The sequence below is a fragment of the Excalfactoria chinensis genome, chromosome 4, assembly GCF_039878825.1.
Source record: "Excalfactoria chinensis isolate bCotChi1 chromosome 4, bCotChi1.hap2, whole genome shotgun sequence".
Taxonomy (NCBI): domain Eukaryota; kingdom Metazoa; phylum Chordata; class Aves; order Galliformes; family Phasianidae; genus Excalfactoria; species Excalfactoria chinensis.
Genome location: NC_092828.1, coordinates 49,111,811 through 49,131,990, shown reverse-complemented (window position 1 = coordinate 49,131,990; position 20,180 = coordinate 49,111,811). Strand labels below are relative to the sequence as shown.

Sequence of the window (20,180 nt, the reverse complement as noted above, 5' to 3'; positions counted from 1 at the left end):
AAAAAAAAAAAAGCATCTCAATATGCAATATCTTCAAATTTAATTTGAAATATAATAGTTTTAAACTTTCCCATAAGAACTCCCAGACTTTTTAAGTGGATTCATTTTCAGAGCAGTAAGAATTGTCATTCAGATTAATGGGCTGTTTTTTTCTTATCAAAAGACACCTTTAAAACAAGTTTGAGGGTAATGGTAAGAAGTTTTAAATGTGTTGGTTTTTTTCCCCTATGGTTTGAAATAAAGTTAATTAATTTCCTAAGTAAACTGAAATTCCATTCAAGTCTGTGGGTGAAGTATAGCAGTACTCAAAAAAGCCATTCTAAGGACTACTTCAAACCCAACGTGACTTCCATTTCGGGAAGCGTGCCAGCTGTATCTTCAGCATTTGCTGTTGCCTCATTATCTATCTCATCTTTCCCGAAGGAAGTATTTTATTAAAAAAAAATAAAAAAGAGAGAGGTTGTTTTTTTTTTAATGAAGTTTTACCATTCAATAGTAATAGCTAAACATTTAAAAAGGAAGGGGAAAATATTTTGTGGTAGCAGTGCATTCTAGAGTGAGTCCTTTTAAAGCTGCTGCAGAAATGGAGAGATTTAACTTACATCTGTCCTCTTCTCTTCTCTTCTCTTCTCTTCTCTTCTCTTCTCTTCTCTTCTCTTCTCTTCTCTTCTCTTCTCTTCTCTTCTCTTCTCTTCTCTTCTCTTTTCTTCTCTTCTCTTCTCTTCTGTCTACTGTAAAATGGAATCTGAGGTGTTGAATGTTCTTGATTCTCTTGAAAGACCAAAAGAGTTAAAAGCACAAAATCAGTATAAAATTAAAGTAGAAATATTGCCTAAGCAGCGGATACAGTTCTGTTCATCTTTACTCAGAAGCTGTAAGGTCGCAGAGCTGGAATGCATAAACAACTGCTGCCATTTTATCCCATGCTGTTTAAATTCATTCCTCAGTATATAAAAGTAGTTACGGCTCCTGTGGTAGGTGCACCTTTATTGATTAGAAGTAAATTTGTTTCTGATGAGTTAGGAAAGGCTGGGCATTACACACATACATAGGAACAATGTACAGCTACATAATTTACACCCTGAAGAATGAAAGAAAAAGTGAAGTATTGATGATTTATTGATTACAGCTCTCGTTTAGATGAGGAGGTGAAGGAAGTGATAAATAATGTAAATATTTTAAAATTCTGTCAGTGATAATCTAAAGGGAATATTGTGATTTGCAGTAATACGTGGAAAAATTCCTTCACTAATGCTGGAAGCTAGGATTTTTTGTACAACAGGCCGTGGATTTCATAGGGATTTGGTAATGCTCTATGTGCATCAGCTAATTCTTCCTATGCATTTCTGTTTGGTTTGTTTGTTTGTTTCCTAAGGGAAGCTGATGGGCTACAAGGATAAAGTGAGGCAGCTCTATGGAAAACCATTACTCTAAGTGCTATGAATAGGACCTACTGCTGTATTTCAGTGTCTGTCACTTCAGCGGAATTAAGAAACTGAGGAGGCTAACAGTGGTTGGGTGTAGCCACATCTAGATGGCATCCGGGACTCTAATAAACATCTTCCCAGATAAGATGTACTCAAATATTTTAGATTCAATTTTATGCAACTTTTTCCAACTTTTAAACTGTTGGAACTTCATTGCAGGTTTGGTTAGTTGATGCCTTAGGCAGATACACCGAGTGTTTGAATTTCTTATGATAATGAGCAGTTAAAGCTAACTGGAGTGCCTCTATTTTTTAATTGATTTAGCAGTTGATTGTCTCACAAGATTTATGCTTCCCGTGTGCTCAGAAAATAGTGTTGTCAGTTGATGCCTGCAGCTATATTATTTTTATTACAAACATCGCGGATGAAACATCATTTTTTTGTCAATTATGATTTTAGAGGATGAAACAGATTGTTCATAAAAGCAGAGAATATAAAATGCTATGTAAAGGTCACTCGATAGGTCAGAGCTGATGACCATCTAGTTATAAATGAACTACCAGAAGCTAGATAATATACCAAATGAGAACATTTGATATACTAATTCTTTTCCATGTAGTAACATAAAGCGAGCAAACTTGCAATACATCTTTTTTTCTACAGGAGTAAGATTGCTTCCTTTTCTGCTTCTGCCCTCATTTCATTTTCATAGCTTCATTCATTACATACCTATTAAAAACATTATTGTATTTCTTCCAGCATAGAGGAAAGACTTATAAAGAAAATTCTGGATGTCTTGAAAGCTTTGTAAAAGAAACAATTAAATGGAAGATTGTCCAGAAGAGGATCCCAAGAAACTATTCTTGTGTGCATTGGGCCTATTTCTATTCATCATTGTACTCACAAAGAGCGGGAATAATACCACTGATGCCAGTGGTGCTAACAGCAGATTACTCTATTTTGCATTTCGACCAAGAAAAAAGGTCATTAGTATTGCAAAACTGAGCATTCAGAAGTTAAAAACTGACAATATTATGAAAAGAAGCATTAGCAGATTGCTCTAAGGAGGGAGAAGGAGAGTAATTTGCATCTTAATATGTGGATAGAAAATCTGGAAATCTACCAAAGGTGAATATCTGAATGTCTTTGAGGAAAAATTCTGTATGAAAATATTAGATATGAAGCATAGATGTAAGATTCATCAGAGTGCTTGTCAGTGCCTTTATGTTGCAGTCACCCAGCGAGATGATGAGAATATCTGAGATAGGTTCAGAGTTAAGCAAGAGTAGCCATAGGCTGATTCAAGAGAAGGATAGAAGAAAACCACTAAGATTCTCCTTACTAACATAGAAAATCTATGAAAAGCAACACAGAGCGGGCCATCAGAGATTAGTTCATCCCCTTACTGTGAGAGGGACTCAGATGGGACAGTGAGCAGGTTCATTTTGTTCTCAATACCCTGATCAACAGCACAAAAGCCTGTGAGAAGGAATCTCCTGCTATCACTGCTTTCAGTGCTATTTTTTCCATGTGCATCTGACATCAGTAGGAAGGCAACTGTGTTGATCTGGATAGCGAAGGTTATAATTCACTGTGAAAAAAATGACAATTCTGTTTTACTCTATTCTTTATGCTGCACTTAATATATTAATACTTTCATCTTCCAAAAATGGGGTAAGCGCAATGTCTGTCATTGTTTAACCTGCCCATTTAACCTGTGTGTTTGGCCTTAAGAATACTGTGGAAACATACAGTCAGCTTTTGGTCTTGCTTTGCTGAGAAGTGGCCTGTATTATGGTTTAGCTGGTCTTGCGTATGAAAGTGGTGACTCTGTGTGATAGTCTTTCTGTCAGAACTGATTCGTTATTTTCTTCTGTCTGTACACTCAGACCTTCCAGAACTTTGTTTGTTATACAAATATATGTTATCCTGACAGAATATAACAAAGAAGCAACTCAGTCCAAATATAACCTGATTTTCCTCATCTTCTAGCTTTTAAGTTAGCTTGACTCAAGGCTGCAATATGCTGAGATCTCAGATCTATGGAAAAGCATCATGGAGAGTGGAGAATAACACTGTGTTAGTTGGAGAGCATAGCAATGAAGAACATCACTTGGTGATCTAATACACACACTGTAGAAATGTGGTACCCTAAGTCCCTCTTTGTTCCCAGAAGTATGACATCAGTCTTCCAACAAGTGCTGTCCTCTACTTGTATACCTGTAATTTACTGAGAACAACAGGAAGAGAAAATTTTGTTTTGCTATTCTGCCCGTCACTAATGTGTCTGCTGTCTTAGTTACCAGTTCATTGCACAGACAGCTAACAAGTAAACCTGAGCTGTTAATCTTCATCTTCCTGGGACATATTCAAATTAACATTCTGGTTTTCAAGTCTTTTCACACTCATTTGTACTGTGAGACTGGATTTAGCCTTCATCGTCTGCGTAGAATTTTTGTCTTTTCTAGCTACTGCCAGGTATTGAATGGTTAATGGTATTTATGCAGCATTCTACATTCTTACCAAACAGTTTGAACATAATTTAATGTGCAATTTATCTAATTACATGATGTTTTCAGCTTTTTATCTAACATTGCCAGATCTTTGACAGGTTCAGTACAGCCCATAATTCTGGGCATAACCTGTTATTTTTTTAATTTCTTACTTTTATACATTTTACATTTATCATGCCTAAGACATATACGTATCCATTCTTTTTCCCATTCAGTTTGAACTGTATTTTCCTTCTTTCTGTTCATGGCCAGCTGGTCCTTGCATTTCTGACACATCAAATTGCACACCTTGAAGCTCTGTCAGTTTTCCCATTCATTAACATGACAAAGATGAGGACTTAACACTAAGCTCTGTGATGCTGCATTTGTCATTTTCCTTTTGCATCTATCCCTTGACTTTGAAAGCAAGCCAGTTTGTTATCTAGTTGAGTATTATTTCCTTATTTTCTTACCCTATTCATTAATAGTGTATTTGGTACCATATTAAAAGCTGTTGGGGAGTACAAGGCAATAATATATACTTCTTTACCCTGGCCTGTTCTTACAGTGATTTTCTCAAAGATACTGTGCAGGTTAGTTATGCATTATTTTCATTTTCATAGACTGGTAGGATGGTTTGGATTGGAAGGGACCTTCTATCTCTTCTAGTTCCCACACCCTGCTGTGGGCAGGGACACCTTCCACTAGGCAAGGTTTTGGTAATCTTTACACTGAAATATTAAAGCTTCTATTTACGTGGAGAGTCTGGGCAGTTTACCAATGTAGAAATATTTGTCTTGTACTTTTAGATACCTGCTATAATTGAATAAGCATTGTTTAATATTTGCTGAGAAATATAACATAAAGCAATGTATTTGGCATGGTACCCAGTACAAAAAAAATAAGATTTCACAAAGCAGAAAGGAAGTACATTCTAACAGAGAACAAAGCAGAGTCCATCAAGACATACCTTTTAAACATCAGAAACATGCATTTTACACAAAAATCTGCCAGTGAAGTTGTTACATCAGTTATAGTTTCATAAAGTACCCTGGGGTGTGACTCTGTAGCAGTGTGAAGACAACAAAGGAAATACAAGCCTGCAAAAGTGTCACAAACTCATTAAATCCAAAAAGTACCCATTACATTTGATGGAGAAAGAATTCCTGTTCCAACTTATTAGGCTGTTAGATATTTAGAAGTGGAATTCCTTTAAAACTCTTCACCATTAAAAGCCCAGTGACTTCAACAGGGATTCATGGTGAAAAGAGGCCTGGTTTGAAACATTTGCCATATGCGATTCTCCTGATTTCACTGAAAGTTCTGTGAAGAAGTTAAGGACAATTATAGACTTTTCATAGCAACACTCTTTCCTTACATACCTCACATTTCATTTTTTGTGCTCCATTAATTGGTACAGAGTTTAAATAACAACAATAAAGAAACAGGAAAATGAGAGCATCTTCCCTTTTGACTGCGTGATGTCAGAGCATGGCCTGTTCTTGTGAGTCACCATACAGAGGGGATGTAACCATGTTCTATGTGCATCGTGTGGTGCCATAAACTTGACCACTGTGACCAACTTCACAAATGGGTGGTTAGGCTGTAGGTTAGGGGTTACGTTCTCTAGCCATTCATGTGACTTAATGCTTTTTCCACATTGGCTGACATGTCCTACCATTGCTTTCTGGGGTTTTCTGGCCCCGGAATGACAATGACAATTTTTCTCCTAAAGCGTTCAAGCCCAAAGCTTCTTGTACCACAGTAGGTGTCGTTGTAACCATGAGGCCAAACAGTGAAGAGACAGAGCTGACGTTTCTCTCTACATAATTTTGGACTGGTGGACATACTGGCATACTCTTTCAAACCCTTAAAAGATTAGACATAATTTGTTCTAGAGACTTCACCGGTCTATGGATCTTAAGCCATTCTTCACAGTAAATCTTTGACACTTTAACGATTAATTCTATTCCATTACCAGCACACAGTAATCTCATTATTGACTCTCATTTCCAAGTAATTTATAAATATACCGAAGAGCATGTCTCAGACAGTCAACTTTGAATCTTCACTTGTAATGTCCCCACTACAAAAACTCACCATTTACCCTCATGCTCTCTTTTTTATCTTTTTACTAACTATTTATCCATGCAAGTAGTTTCCATTCTATGCCTCTCCTGTTTAGTTAGGTTCAGAATCCCCTAACCTAATGTTGTCCCTGTGGAGCTTCTTAAGGCCTGCCCTCGCCTTCCAAACAGTCCCACCACCCTGTCAGCATTTTATTTAAACAAACCTTAATTGTAGCCCAGCCAGATCTCAAGTTCAAATGAATCAAAAAGACAAAAGCAAATACTGTTATGAAATTTAGCTGTGGTAAATCCTTTCTACTTTCTAAACATTTTCTTCTACACTGAATTAAAGAAGGACGCTCTTTTCAACTGTGTTTCCTGAACTTTGTTGAGGGCTAACACTAAGCTTAGGCTGAACTTCATGGCATGCTTAAGACCCAGCAAGTAGTATTCTTTCTCAGAAACCCCATACACCTCCTCTGTACTTTCTTGGAGTCCCTTTTCTACCATTGGTTTCATCACCCCCTCTAAGCATTCTGGTTTAGCAAACCTTAATTCCAGCCTATAGGACACCTTCTGGGTGTCCTGAAGGGTCCTAGGGTCAACAATTTCTGTCTTCCTTAAAAAGACTGCATCAGAAGTGGGGCTGTTAGGAGTCACTGTCCTTCCATGTCTCTGCTGGGAGGAGTTTCATCTTCATAGCTGATGTTTCTTTCCCCTCTCTTGAGGGGTCTGCTTGCATTTACTCATTACAGTCTACAATCTTCTCATTGCTGAAATCCAAAATTTGCTCCACAGCTTCCTTCAAACCTTTGCCTGAGGGCAATTGTTAGAGCAGGGTTGTTAGGTTTGTACAGTATGAAAATAACCACAGCCAAGCTCAATCCAGTTAGCCAACAGCCACTTGACCACTAGACAATAGTCATATACTGAAAAAAAAAGTCCAGATCAGGTCAAGTCAGGACCAGAGTGGGCAAATCCTGAGCCTCTGCACTGTCAGGTCCCCATGGGGTCTCTGGCCTTTTACTGGTATTGGCAAAACTGTATTTATTGGGTTACACCTGAATGCACTGAAATGCTTTTATCAGAATTGGAAGTTGGTGCCTCTCTTGGGAGAATTCAAACCTTTTCCAAATAAAACAGATCTATCTATTCAGGTGTCCCCTATTTCTGTTCCTTATCATTGTTTCTAGTTATTTGCCCAGTGCACATGTCAGGCTTACACTGCTACCATTCCCCACATTTTCTCTGGAACCTTTTCAAAGAATTGATGTCTCATCTGCTTCCTTCCAGAAGCCAGGCAATTTAAAGCAATAGGTGACACCCTGCTGTGAGTAATTCAGCTCTTTCGTCCTTGAGTTCCTTTAGAAATTTGGAGCGAATGCAATACAATCCTGGTGATTTTCACCTTATCTATTTATTCCATAATCTCTTCTACAGTAATTCCAATTTCAGACTGATCTTCTGATGGGTCCCCTGCCAGGAAGGGTTCTGGTTTCAGAAACTTCCCAGTTCTTTCCACAATGAACACCAATGCAGAGAGTTCACTTAGCATCTCTGCAATGACCCTGTCTTCTCTGGGTACTCTTTTATGCCCTGAAAACTAGCTAGTCCTACAGATTTTGGCAAGTTTCCCGCTTCTGATGTATTTTGTGGGAAAAGAATTATTAGTTTTGATTTCTTTGTTAGTTATTCTTCAGATGCTTCTTGGTCTACCTTGTTATGTTTTCACATTTAACCTGACAGAGTTTGTAACTCTTTCTTGCTCTGTCCCTTGAAAACGACTTCAGCATTTTCAAAGGTGTTCTTTTTTTTTTCAGCTTCACTGCTGATTACTTACATGAGCTCCCTTTGGCCCTTTCTGAAGTCCTTCTCTAGAGAAAGTATGTATTTCTAATACAAATCCTTGGGTAGGTTCCCTGTAAGGAGTTGAGACTGAGCTGTCCTTAGCTTAATGACCTCACTCTTACTTTGTCACTTTCTTTTGAATTAAAATAAAACAGTAGGGAGGATGTGCCCAGGAGTAAGTTCCTCACTGTTCCCTGACTGCAAGCTTGTCTAGATGTTGCTGGAGGAGTTTGCTGGCAGGATTCCCTTCCTCAGAGCTGTGTCTGCAGGGAACAGAGGAATGAAACTGGGGACATATGTGTACGTGCTGTTCTAGGACTCTCTGGGCTCTTACCTGCCTTTGCTTTGTCCCCTTACGCTTATTTATGGTCCATCCAGCTGCCTTGTACTTCTGTCTCATACCAATTGAACTTGTTCCAAACAGTTGTCTTATTTGCATTTTTGTGGCACACTTAACTGCCATTTTGGGACCATGGCAGTGGGGAGTAGCTAGGCTTGTCTGGCATCGTGTCTAGAATAACAACGGGGTGATGATTTGCACAGTAAGGCTCTAGGTAGACTTACATTCCTCTGCATTCCCTGCCAAACTAACAAGGAGAACACTTCACAGTGCCTGTTCACTCACCCGGCTATTTCACATGACTTTTGCACGTAGGATCAGCAGAAGCAAAGGAAATAGATCGGTTCTGAGGCCTTGTTGCAGTCGTAGATTTTGACAATTCTGGTGAATTATAATGAGATTGTGCAGAGGGAAAATAAAGGACTCTCATCCACAGTGGAACCGTGAATGCCTCAGGTAACTCAGCCTCCCATCGGGTTATTGGGAAAGCTTGTTGTGCAGAGTAATGGCCTGCTCCTCTCAGGTGTACTGTGCCTTTCAATACAATGGAACTGGCCATCCATTCCAGGAAATCTGTATCATGTTGGAGGACAAAGTTGAAATAAAAATCAACGGTGTTGAAAAATTTATGAAGTGTAAAAATAAGAGTAGACTGTGTAATTCTTCTCACATTCTTTCCACACTGGTTCTTTAGGCTTCTGAGTATCTTTACTACTCATGTACCTCTGCAACCTCATTCAGAAATCTTTCAAAGAAGAGCTGAGAGCAAGCTGTGATCCAGAAGTTGCAACTTTTATTCCATGCCGTGGCACTTTCTAAATGATGGCAACCAGTGAGGACATTGAACGTTTAAGTCCTGCCTACCACTTTAATTTAAAAAAAAATAGTCAAATGTGAAAATAAACATGTAGGATTAAGCCACTCTGACAGATTCCAAATTTGGGATCAAAGAGATAAACTTGTCACAGCATGCTCTCGCAGAAGTTAGGGAGATAAGATTCTTGAGGCTTTGATCAGCTTTGGCTGATCCTGAGCTGTCATTCAGTGGTTTATATCCCTGGAATATATATAGTCATGGTTACAGTGTGTTCCTCCTCTAATATGCATGGATCTCTGCTCTGCAGAAAATGAAACTTCTGAAGCTCTTTTATAAGATAGCAAATCAAGATTAAATTCTTGCATAGCTTAAATATTCGGCTCTTTATTTATTTGCTCTCTAGCGATGAGGCACCACAATTATGGTGGCTTACTCCTTTATCAGTGCACTCGCTATATCCCATTTCCAGCGCATCCGTTTTGAGCTATAGCACATCTTACTTATTTTTGTTCTGTGCATTAGTGTTTGCCAGCAGGTGGTCATGAGTACAACAGAATTTCTGTGCAAGCAGTTGGTATTACTGACAGGGTTTCCTTGGCCCTACTGCTGCTGAATTATCAGGAGAATAGAGCAGAAAAACATTTTTAGAAAGCTGTGTTGGATGCCAAGTGGAAACAGAAGACTGCTTCCATGAGGAAACCTACTTTACTAGCTACCTGATACACTACAACTAGCTAAATATAAATAGCTGTATTAATATTCCTTATGGCTTCAGGCTCTGGAAGTAAAAGCACTAGCTCTTATGGACCATAGTAGTTCTTATATAATCTGCAGCTCATTTCAGCAGCCGTCATCTTTCATTTGTCAGCTCAAAAAGATAGACAAACCCAATATAATGTCTGTTATTGACTGCAAAAGCTGCTATTTTTCTGGTAATTATCTTGGTTCGTGCCACAAGTATGAATTTAAATGCATAATTCGGATTCTTTTGAAGTTATATGAATCTTAGCCATTTCATTCTTCTGAATTACGCTTGACGAATTTAGGTCCCATTTAACATTTCTAATTATTATTATTTTTTTAATTCAAGGAAATTACCAAGCTATTCCATAAATACTATATATATATAAATAATTTTCAGTAAGAATGTACTCAACATATTGTCTTCCTCACATATGCAGAAATTACAAGTCAGCTCCATTCCCTGGTAGATTATTTCTTCAATTGCCTTGTGATTTGAGGGACTTTCAGGTTCACTCTGCTTTTTCAAAGTCGTTATAATTCACTTTTTAACTACAAAGTGAAGAAAGGACGCTTCTCTATAAATGGCAGCTACAGTTCAGTTCCCATTTTCACACTGGCATTTACTGGCTCAGCCTCTTTGTTAAATACCAAATATCACAAGATCGGAAATAAGAATAATCAGAAGTGATAATTATGAAAACACCATAAAAAGAAGAGCTTTGATAACTAATATTATAATCAGCAACTGAGAAAACAATGGAAATTAATGAATGTTGATAAATTGCCCTTTAAATGTATATCTGGAGTTGCACTTCTTTGTACAGCTGTTTTCTTGTTAAAAAGAAAAGAAAGATGGAAAAAGATTGTCTAAATTTGGATACAGAATAATATGATTAATTCAAGGAATGCCCCCTTTTTTTTGTTTTCTATCTCTTTTTTTCAATTAAGCTGTGTGAAGTCTAGAAATGTGGCCATTTCAATGCTGCAAACAGCAGCCGGCCCTTGAGGTAAACCGCATGGTGGATAAGAACTGAATTCTAAAGTGATCTTGAATTTGAAATGTAAGTTCGAAAGATGTCGAAGAGTTCAAACATTCCTGCAAATAAGTGAGGTAGACAACGTGATGGAAAATGAAGGGATGGTCAGCGTAGACTAGGACAAAGCACAAGACTTTGTAAAAATCTGTGGGTGTTAGTATACAGGACGTCACATATATATGTGTGTTACTACATAATATATAGTATAAATAATATGTATTGGTCTATTAGAAGTTAGTGATATCATTATTTTTTTATATTAAAACACATTTAAAAGAGACTCTTAAGACACTGTTTACTTTGCATTTGAAACTGGCATGTGACTGTAATTGTAAGTGCTTAGGTATCAGTGAAGTTTTATTCTCTCGGCTAATAAAAGGTTAAGCAATGTAAAGGGAAATGGGGTCAGAGTTCCTGACAATTTTTCGCAGCTGATTTCTGCAAATGAGTCACTGAGGAATTTACCCTGGAAGCATAGGAAATGCCACAGACTATACAAATCTAAGACACCGGCATTGTACCGCCTGCCCGCTGAAGTGAACATAACCACCGTATGGGATGCATTAAGGAAATAAAACATCTGCGGGTGTAGTTTCTTCCCATGCTCTAGGCATTTTAAGTGTGTTTTATGTGTTGAATCATGAGCGTTTATAGCCCTCGTACATTTTAATACTATCTAACATGTTTCAATACTATCAAACCCTTGCTTTTTTAAAATTCATATAATACCGTAGTCTAGTCTTTCTTTAAGTCATATTTAGCTCTGGTCTCAAACCAGTCTTTCAGAAACAAGTGTAGGTTAATTATATATCAAGACAAAAAATCTTTTATTGTTATTATTGGTCAGTTTCTCCTCTGTCTTGTATTAGGAAAGAAAAGTCAATAAAGACAAGGATTTTACCTGCTGACATATATGTTTTCAATGTGAGTGTAGCAGTGTCTTCATTCTCCCCTAACATGGGAGCATCCGATTACCTTTGCTGCTTTCCATTGCACTGTTTCCCTTTCTGTTGCATCCTTTCAAATTCTGATAACAAGAATACCAAATGCATTATGTAAGAGTTGCTGATGGAAAGATCTCATCTTACAGTGCTTCAGATTAACACAGAAAACACTAGAATATGGTTTGTTTTTATTCTGAATAATGTTGTTGGGAGAATATGAATTTCACCTTATGTTTTGGCCACCAAATGTAATTCCTGGGATTCTTCTCACGACTGGGTTAATGTACAGTTGTCCACTAGAGAGCAGGCTGAGACCAACAAACCCATTCTGTTCCTGTCATAAACTGACTTTGAACCCAGGTGTCTTAATGTAAATCGTTAGTACATTAAAGCACTGCACCTTCTAGCTTCAGCTGTGCGTATATGTACTGCTATCAAACTTGATGGATATCGCTTGTGAAGCTTAGTGACCTAAGGTGGTGATAATAAAGTATTCTGGAACCTGGATAACATTTTATTCTGTCACTATGGTTTTCTCGCTCTGGTGACATCAACTAATTTGTACTGCTTTACAGGGAATTTCTGTGCCCGGCTTTTTAGCCAGAGTCTTGGTTTCTTTACGCTGCTTTTACTCTTTTCTGTCAGACTGAATTTCTTGCAGAAAGAAAATATTGCTCGATATTGATTCCATTGTGCTAGCTCATTTCAGGCTCTTGTCCTGCAGATCATCTGAAGAGCTGTTCAAAATCTTGAAGGATTTTCTAATGCAAAATCCACAAATAAAAGAACCCACACAGTATTGCCCAAAGAGAACCCTCCGTTCTCTAATCCTTTAAAAACCTGTTAGGAGTCAAATTATCAGGCTCTTTGCAAGGCATGCACAAACGAGTAAACAATTTTCAACAAGCTCCTAAAATTCTTAGATTTTTGGCCTATTCTTTTATTTTGTGGGTGTAAAATATTCATATTCTGTGGAAACAGGGCAGATACACCAGTGGAGAGATTCAGAGTTCTTCTTGATACTGTCCCTATAGAACTCAGTGGAATTTTGTAGAAGTAATAAGAAATCTCTTAGTTTCCTTTCCTGTAAATGAAGAATATCACGTTTCAATCCCTTTGCTTCCTCTGTTTTGAGAAAACAAGGTACATCTGTTATTTTAATTTCTTTTTCTCCCCAGGCTGCAGTGAAGGCCAGCCTCAAAAGACAATTATTCTTCAGTACTTTGAGCCCTAGGAGTACTCTCTTGTATTCTGAAAAATAAGAAATGAAAATATCTAACTAATGCCATTCTTCCCTTTCCACAAGCTATAGCCCGTCCACTTTTGAATTCATTAATGATTCCTTCTTCAGTGATCCCATCCTGCTCTTTGCCTGCTTCACCTAACCATCTGTTTTTAGATAGCACAAAGCTGCTCTGGCTCCACGCTAGAATTCCTCGTTTGCCATATACTGTTCTTGCCATGTGAGTCAATGCCTTCCTAATGTGGATATGGTTTTATTTATAATGATTTTAAAGGTAAAATATTTTTTCAAAAACATTTGAGTGCAACCTGAAGGATAATAGATTGTGTAAGTAGAGGCAAATACCTGCACTGGGTTATTTCAGCCTGAACAAATCGTGTTTGTCTGATACGGACACCTAAAAGCAGAATCTCATAATGGTAAAATGCCAGAAAATCTTGAGAAGGAATCACACTGCCAACCCTGCTTATAAAATAAATTAGGTTTACTAATGATTGTATTTCCCCTTGTACCTATAGAGAGAGCACAGAGATCCCGTTCTTTGGAGCTGAGATGTCAAATGCATTTCCTGACAGCTCCAACTCACAGTTCATTATTAATAAGCTAAAACAGTGTGGCTGTTAGCTGTTCTGTAATTTGTCCAATGAGCTTAGGAAACAGCCGCAGCTTGAGGAGGAAGAGATGAAAAGAACTCACGTATAATGTGATAGTGGCACCTGGGCTCCCTCTGCCCTGTTGCCAAGCTAATGGTTGTCACAAAACGAAGGTGCTCTGCCTTCTGCTTTGAGGCTCGCTTTGCTGCTATGTCCTAGGAATGGAGCAGTTAGGACTGAAGATGGGAAGTGCTTCTGGTGCTAATGGGTATTTGGGGAAATGGGAATATTGGCAAATGTGGAAGGCAAATAGGTCAAAGGGATCTCTCTGTGTTGAAGTGGGGGACAGAGTAAAAACAGGGTGATTACAGCAGTTCTTTTTGTTTCTTAGTTTAATTTTGCTGCCCAAGATGGTTATCTTAAGAATCCTGAAATACTTGCCTGTTTTGGTTTTTCCTTTTTTTTTTACCCTAATCCACAAGATAGCTGACAGGGTAATTTGTCTCTTATTACTGAATGGATTTAGCATGTTTACTTAAAACTATTCATGCTAAAGCCCATATGAATATGTAAGAAAATGATTCTGTATAGCAGCTTTTATATGAGGATTGAAGTATTACCACGCAGTAATAATGAAATCTAAAGATACAGCTAAGATAAATGACAGGAAATTATACATAAAAATAGGAGAATTCTCCATAGAATATATCTAAAGCTTATCATAAACAAAGAAAAAAATAAAAGGAACAAGAAGAAAGGTAAAGAGAAAAAGCACTGAGGTAAGAGGAGATAAACATAAAAGGAATTTATATCAAGGAGAAAAAAGCCTAAAAAGTGCAAACCATTTGCCCAGATGTGAAGGGATACAAGTGTTCAAGATTATCTGTATGTAACAGCTGAGTAAAGGCTTCTTTCTTCTAAACGTCTGCTGTAGTGAGGACAGCCCATGTTATTGTCCAGTTAGTGTTATTACAAACTGATGCACTGTAAGAGATTTTGGCACTTAGGCAAATGCTGTGGAATTGATGTAAAAAAAACAACGAGCATGACAGGAAAATCATGGTAAAGTGAAAAGTATGGAAGTTGAAAATAACCTTCTTAGATATCAAAAATAGCCTCGAAAAGTAAGAGGAAGCTAACAGAAGAAATAGAAGGTTGTTAAGAACGTAGGCAGGTGCTAAGTACAGAAGCAGAATGCCAAGAATGTAAAATGTTATATTAAAAGCAGAAAATGAATTTCTCATTTCCAATTAGGGAATAGCAGGGACTATGACCAGTATGGGTGGGCATAGGCGGTCATTTATCTTTTGGAAGAAGAAAACACAAGGGTTGCCAAAAGTCTTGCCGTCTGAGACTTTATGTCTCAATTTACTTTCTTAAGGATGACTTAGCAAGATTATCTAGGATTTATTCTTGAAAGAGATATGAGAGTAGATGACATACAGTACTGTCTGTTTCTCTAGCACTTGTCTCTGAACTGGATTGCATAAAACAGAGAATTTGGCTCGTAAGGGCAGGTATGAACGGAACAAGGAATCTAAAGAAGTAGAGGTCTGGTTAGAGATAGAGATAAATACATTTTAGGGGGTGAAAAAAAGAGAAAACATCAACAAATAACACATTGAAAGAATAAATCTAGCTGGAGAATATACTGCTATTAAAGTAATCATGAGGGAATCAAGATACTGAGAAGATACTATTTGCCTGTTTCAGAAAGGTCAGCATGAATAAAACAAGCAGACAGACGTAACAAGGAAAAGTGCCACATTCTTAAAAATTTTAGGTGAGATGAAAAATAGCCATAATGTTAAAAACAGAATTGGAGACTGTTTTATTATAAGAAGACTGTTTTATTATATGCTCATTTGTGATTCTAGTGAGAATAAATGCAAATAAAAGATCTCAGAGAAGACTCGTAGCCGCTGTCAACAGGGTTAGAAGCTGGATTTAGGGAGCTGGTAAATTGCAGAGAATTTGAGTCTAGAAGACATATAATGTGATATTAAAAATAGTGTAAGACTTGGACTGGAAGAAAAAAAGCTTAAATCTGGCATTCCAACTTAGGTAAAGTAATACGCAAGCCAGCAGATCTGAGGTTTCCATTAGGCCTTAGAAATCATTGAAATACTGGATGTATTGGATGGATTCTGCCAGAGACGCTCATCATGCACAATTTCATTGACAGCAATAAGTGGGGTTTTTTTGGCAATGTTTACAAATCTGTAAAGATGTATGCATCCAAGCAAAAGGCAGCGATGTCCCGAATTCTGGCACCTGAGTTTGCAAATAGCGGATTTGCAATGGGCTTTCACCTGCTCCAAAATTATCATGATACCATCCTCATTATACTTGGTTCTGACCAATAACTGCTATTTTGCTGCTATTATTTGTTATTTATAAGTAATTCCAACATGATATAGAGTACAGTTTTATATACTGAAGTTAAAACTCCTGCAGCAATTCTGAAATGCTTATGCTTTCCAAATAAAACACTACACTACACAAATCCAGCAGGTTTTTGTAGTCTATTCGTAGGTTTACTAAGAAGCTGCTTATGTCTTCTAGCGAGGGAGTTGCATTGACAAGAGTTTGTTGACAAAGCCTTATATTGCAACAAATGCCAATTGATCAGAAGGTCATAAATTCATAATCTTGATTAAATTAAGTATAGAAATTGAGAATTTCAGTGTATGATGAGCTGCTGCACTGGGACTGAATAGGTTCTTAGTGTCTAAGCAAATACCGAAGGAAAAGTTTAACCCAAGCAGAAATTCCTACTTGAAAAAAAATATTTGGACAATTAGACTTGCCTAAAAATGAATCCTCCTCTCTAACTGTGAAGATTATCATGTCAGCTAACAGAGCTTCTCTGGGAGACAGATAAGAAACAGATGCTAAGAAGCTGGCAGATATGGAAACATATTGTCATATTTATTTATTTGTCTTTCTTTCCAAATCTAGCAATTAGTTCCTGAAAAATTCATTCTGTTAGAGAAAAACAACAACAACAACTCATTAGCAATTTTTTTTTTTACTTTTCCCTTACGTTTTGAGAGTGATTTCAGGGTTGTGTAGCAAACTGTATACTGCATATCCTGGCCAATCTCAAATGTTACTCTCTGAATGAACTTAGGTGTATACTGCATTCGGGGAGAGATCTTGATTGCCAACAAAGTTAAGAGTCTGCTAGAAAGCAGCAAAAATATGGGGAAAGGGTCTGAAACGTTGGATTTTCCCAAATTCAGCTTAGTTTACTTTTATCAAAATTGAAAAAAGGTAGAATATAAAAAATTCATAATTAAAAATATGAACATCCTGCAGGTGGTTATATATTTAGTATGCCTTTCAAATTTGTGCAGCTTCTCATTAAGAAGAACATCTAAAATATTTGTAATCAGCTCATATTCTTTATTGACACCTGCACAAGTTCATGATCCTCCATGCTCAGGTCTTTCATTTAAGAAATGAGAGAGAAAGCAAAAAAAACTCTATAAAAGAGCACCTGAGGTACTCCTTGCTTCTTATTACATCCTGCTTTTGGGGGACAGAGGAGAAGTGCTTAAGGACAGGGCTAAATTGTCAGATAGAAGTTAGAAGAAATTCAGCTTATTTGAGTGCATGCCTTTCTTAACAGGGATTTTGAGTTAGTGTTCCAGTTCTGTCACAAAGATACAAATGGTCCTGAGACAGATCAAGAATGTAAATAAGCTTCTAGATCAAAGCATAAGACAGATAGTGAAGAAGAGAATTCAGACAATAGCTCCAGAGGACTCAAGTTAGGTGGAAAGCAGGCAGGTCTTACTGAACACACCAGGCTGTGGCACTTTGCTCCATATCTGTAGAAAATCAAGCTAACTGCCCTCACTGCAGGCCGATGTTTATACCACAGTGTCCTGGCCTAGATCTCATCTAATTCAGGCATACTTTCCTTAGATACCTGTAGTCATATAACCTACTTCTGATATGTGCAGGAGCAAAGAGGCTGTCATGCCAGGTACCACCTCCACGGCACACTGTCAGAGCAGGAGTGACAACCAGGGCATAACAGCAGTTTTCAGTATATAAAGCAAATCCAAACACACACAAACAGTCAAACAGAAGAAAAGCAACACGTAGTTGGCTTTCCAGAAAACGTGTCGTTTAGCAATACCGTAGGAGTCTATTGACTGAAAATTCAATCAAAAAATGTTCCTTCTCAGGCCATGAGTCGCTGATGTATTGTTAGAAATTCTGAATGTTGTTGATCTGGTTGCTGTATTGAGGAAGAACGAGATAAAAGCAAGAGTCAATAAACCCTGAGATATGAGAATTTGTGGACTTAACAGATGGAGATAGGGATAGGTTCAAATTATTACGAAAACTTACTTACTAAAATGACAAAAACATGTAACTTTTGAATTTCAAAAATAATACAATTCTAATATAATTTAATATGAAGTTGAAACTTGAACAAAATGAAACCCTCGTCGCTTAATAGTAAAAGCAGTTATTTTGCAGTCTGTATTTCTTACTTCTCTGACAGGAAAGGAAGAGAGCAAGAATCTTTGTTTGGTTTCTTCTTGTGAAATAGAGGTTCTGTTATTTTGAATCTGGTTCTGGCTGTTTTATAAAGATTAGCTGGAAAATGTGATAGCCTCCAGTTTTGTGAGAACCCCCTCATCAGTTTTCACAGAGCAGAAAATCCTTCCTTCTCTGTATATGATCAGCGTATAAGCACTGTTTTTGAAAGGTTAGTAGTTGTTACGGTATGTCAGCAGAATCTTAATTATGTAAAGTAATAAATTTAGCATGAGTAATTGTAGCACTATTAATTTTAATTCATGTTTCAAGAGTGCAGAAACATATACAGATAGTAGCAAACTTTTTGAACTGCATTATGCTAAATTTTTCTCCAGATTAATTAAATGAGTGCTCTTTAACTCTCTTCGTGATCAACCATAATCAGGCCTTTCATTTCACCTTCAGGCTCATGTTTTTCTGACTGATGGTACTTTCATTAAATTTCATTTCTTTTCCTTGCATTTAAATTGTTCCTTTCTGAATACTTGAATGAATACTTGTTGTCCATATGAAATTGTGATCACAGAGCTCTTATAAACTGAAATAAGTTTTCTCACTCTGAGGGCTGAAAGTGTTAGCTGCTTAAGCCAACTTTTATTGTGATAACTAAATAAGAATATCTGTGAAATTAGGCAATATTTTCATACTTCATGGTTTGTCAGTTATTAAAACAAACAAACAAACAAAAAAAGAACAAACTAAGGAGAAGGACTTTGGTGTCTTAATGGACAACGGGATGGCCATGAGTCAACAGTATGCCCTTGAGGCCAGGGCTAATGGTATCCTGGAGTGTACTGAAAAGAATATGGCCAGCAGCTTTACTTGGCACTGTCTTGCTGAGGCTACATCTGCAGTACTGTGTCCAGTTCTGGGCTCCCCAGTTCAAGCAAGTCAGGTAACTGCTGGAGAGAGCCCAGGCAAGGGCCACAGAGATGATGTGGAGCTGCCCAGGGGCATCTCAGGTATGAGGAGAGTGTGAGAGACCTGGGGTGTTTAGCCTGGGGGGGCTATAAACAGTGCACTTAATATGTTTAGAAACATATGTATGTTTTTATCACTGTTTATAAAACATGGGAGTTGTCAATGGGGGCAGACTCTTCAGTGGTGCCCAGCAACAAAACATGAGGCAGTAGGCACAAACTGGAACACACAGAGGTCCATATGAACATAAGGAAAAACATATTTACAGTGAGGGTGACAGAGCACCGGATCAGGCTTCTCTGGAGATGTTCAAGACCCATCTGGATGCCTACCTGTGCAACATGCCTATTGCAGGGGGCCTGCTTCAGCAGGGGATTGCACTCAGTGAGTTCCATAGGTCCCTTCCTCCTCTTTGATTCTGAGACTATGGAGTATGAAAGCATTAGCAATATGCACTTCTGTTTTTATCACCATTGTGTCTTTTGGGATGGCCTTAACCACAGCCGTGAGCACTGTCCTTTAGATGGACACTTCTGCAGTGGTCAACACCCGCAACCATTGGCTGCAGTCAGCCGGAGGTTTGGGGCTCTTCACCCGCCCTCACATGGCGGCGCGGCTCCCCGCCTCTCGTCCGCCCCTTTCTCCGCCTTCTCCCGCTTTGGCGCCAAACGGCGGAGAGCGGCGGGATGAGCGGCCATCATCCCGGGCACGTTAACGGGTACGCTCCTCCGCCTCCTGCCCTGCGCCGGCCTGCGGGGGCCGCGCTGAGCGAGGAGGGGCACGACGGGGCGGAGAGGCCGCGGGTGCGGGGTGCTGCCGTTTTCGAGCTCTCTCTGCGGCTCCCTCCTTCGCCACCATGCTATCGGGCCGGGGGTGAAGCGCGTGTGCTGCTCGGCTGGGGCTCGGCAGCTCGGCGGGGGGAAGCGTGACGTGCCTCGGGGAGCGGCATCCACATCTGGGACAGCAGCAGTTACAGGCAAAACGATGAGGAGTAAGGAAGATAATGCAAAAAGTCAGCGGGAGTGCGTGTCCCATTTGGCTTTTGGGGAACAAGGCCATAAGGGTTAAGGGTGCTTTTAAAGAAAGAAATACACGCGTGGCCTTTTACCCTAAGTTTTGTGAGCTGAGTGACAAAATAGTGGTAG

The 20,180-nt window shown here is 38.5% G+C and overlaps 1 protein-coding gene across 5 annotated transcripts in view; it reads left to right on the top strand.

Moving 5' to 3' along the window:
• DCTD (dCMP deaminase) overlaps positions 1-20,180 on the top strand; it is a 45,703-nt gene that overhangs the window by 7,163 nt on the left and 18,360 nt on the right. Inside the window, exon 1 of one of the 5 annotated variants that reach the window (XM_072335737.1) lies at positions 19,650-19,753. The exons of 1 other annotated variant lie outside the window; for it this stretch is intronic. In XM_072335737.1, the coding sequence (XP_072191838.1) occupies positions 19,722-19,753 (32 nt within the window). In that variant the 5' untranslated portion in view covers positions 19,650-19,721. 3 more of the 5 variants (XM_072335740.1, XM_072335739.1, XM_072335741.1) reach the window with 3 other exon arrangements.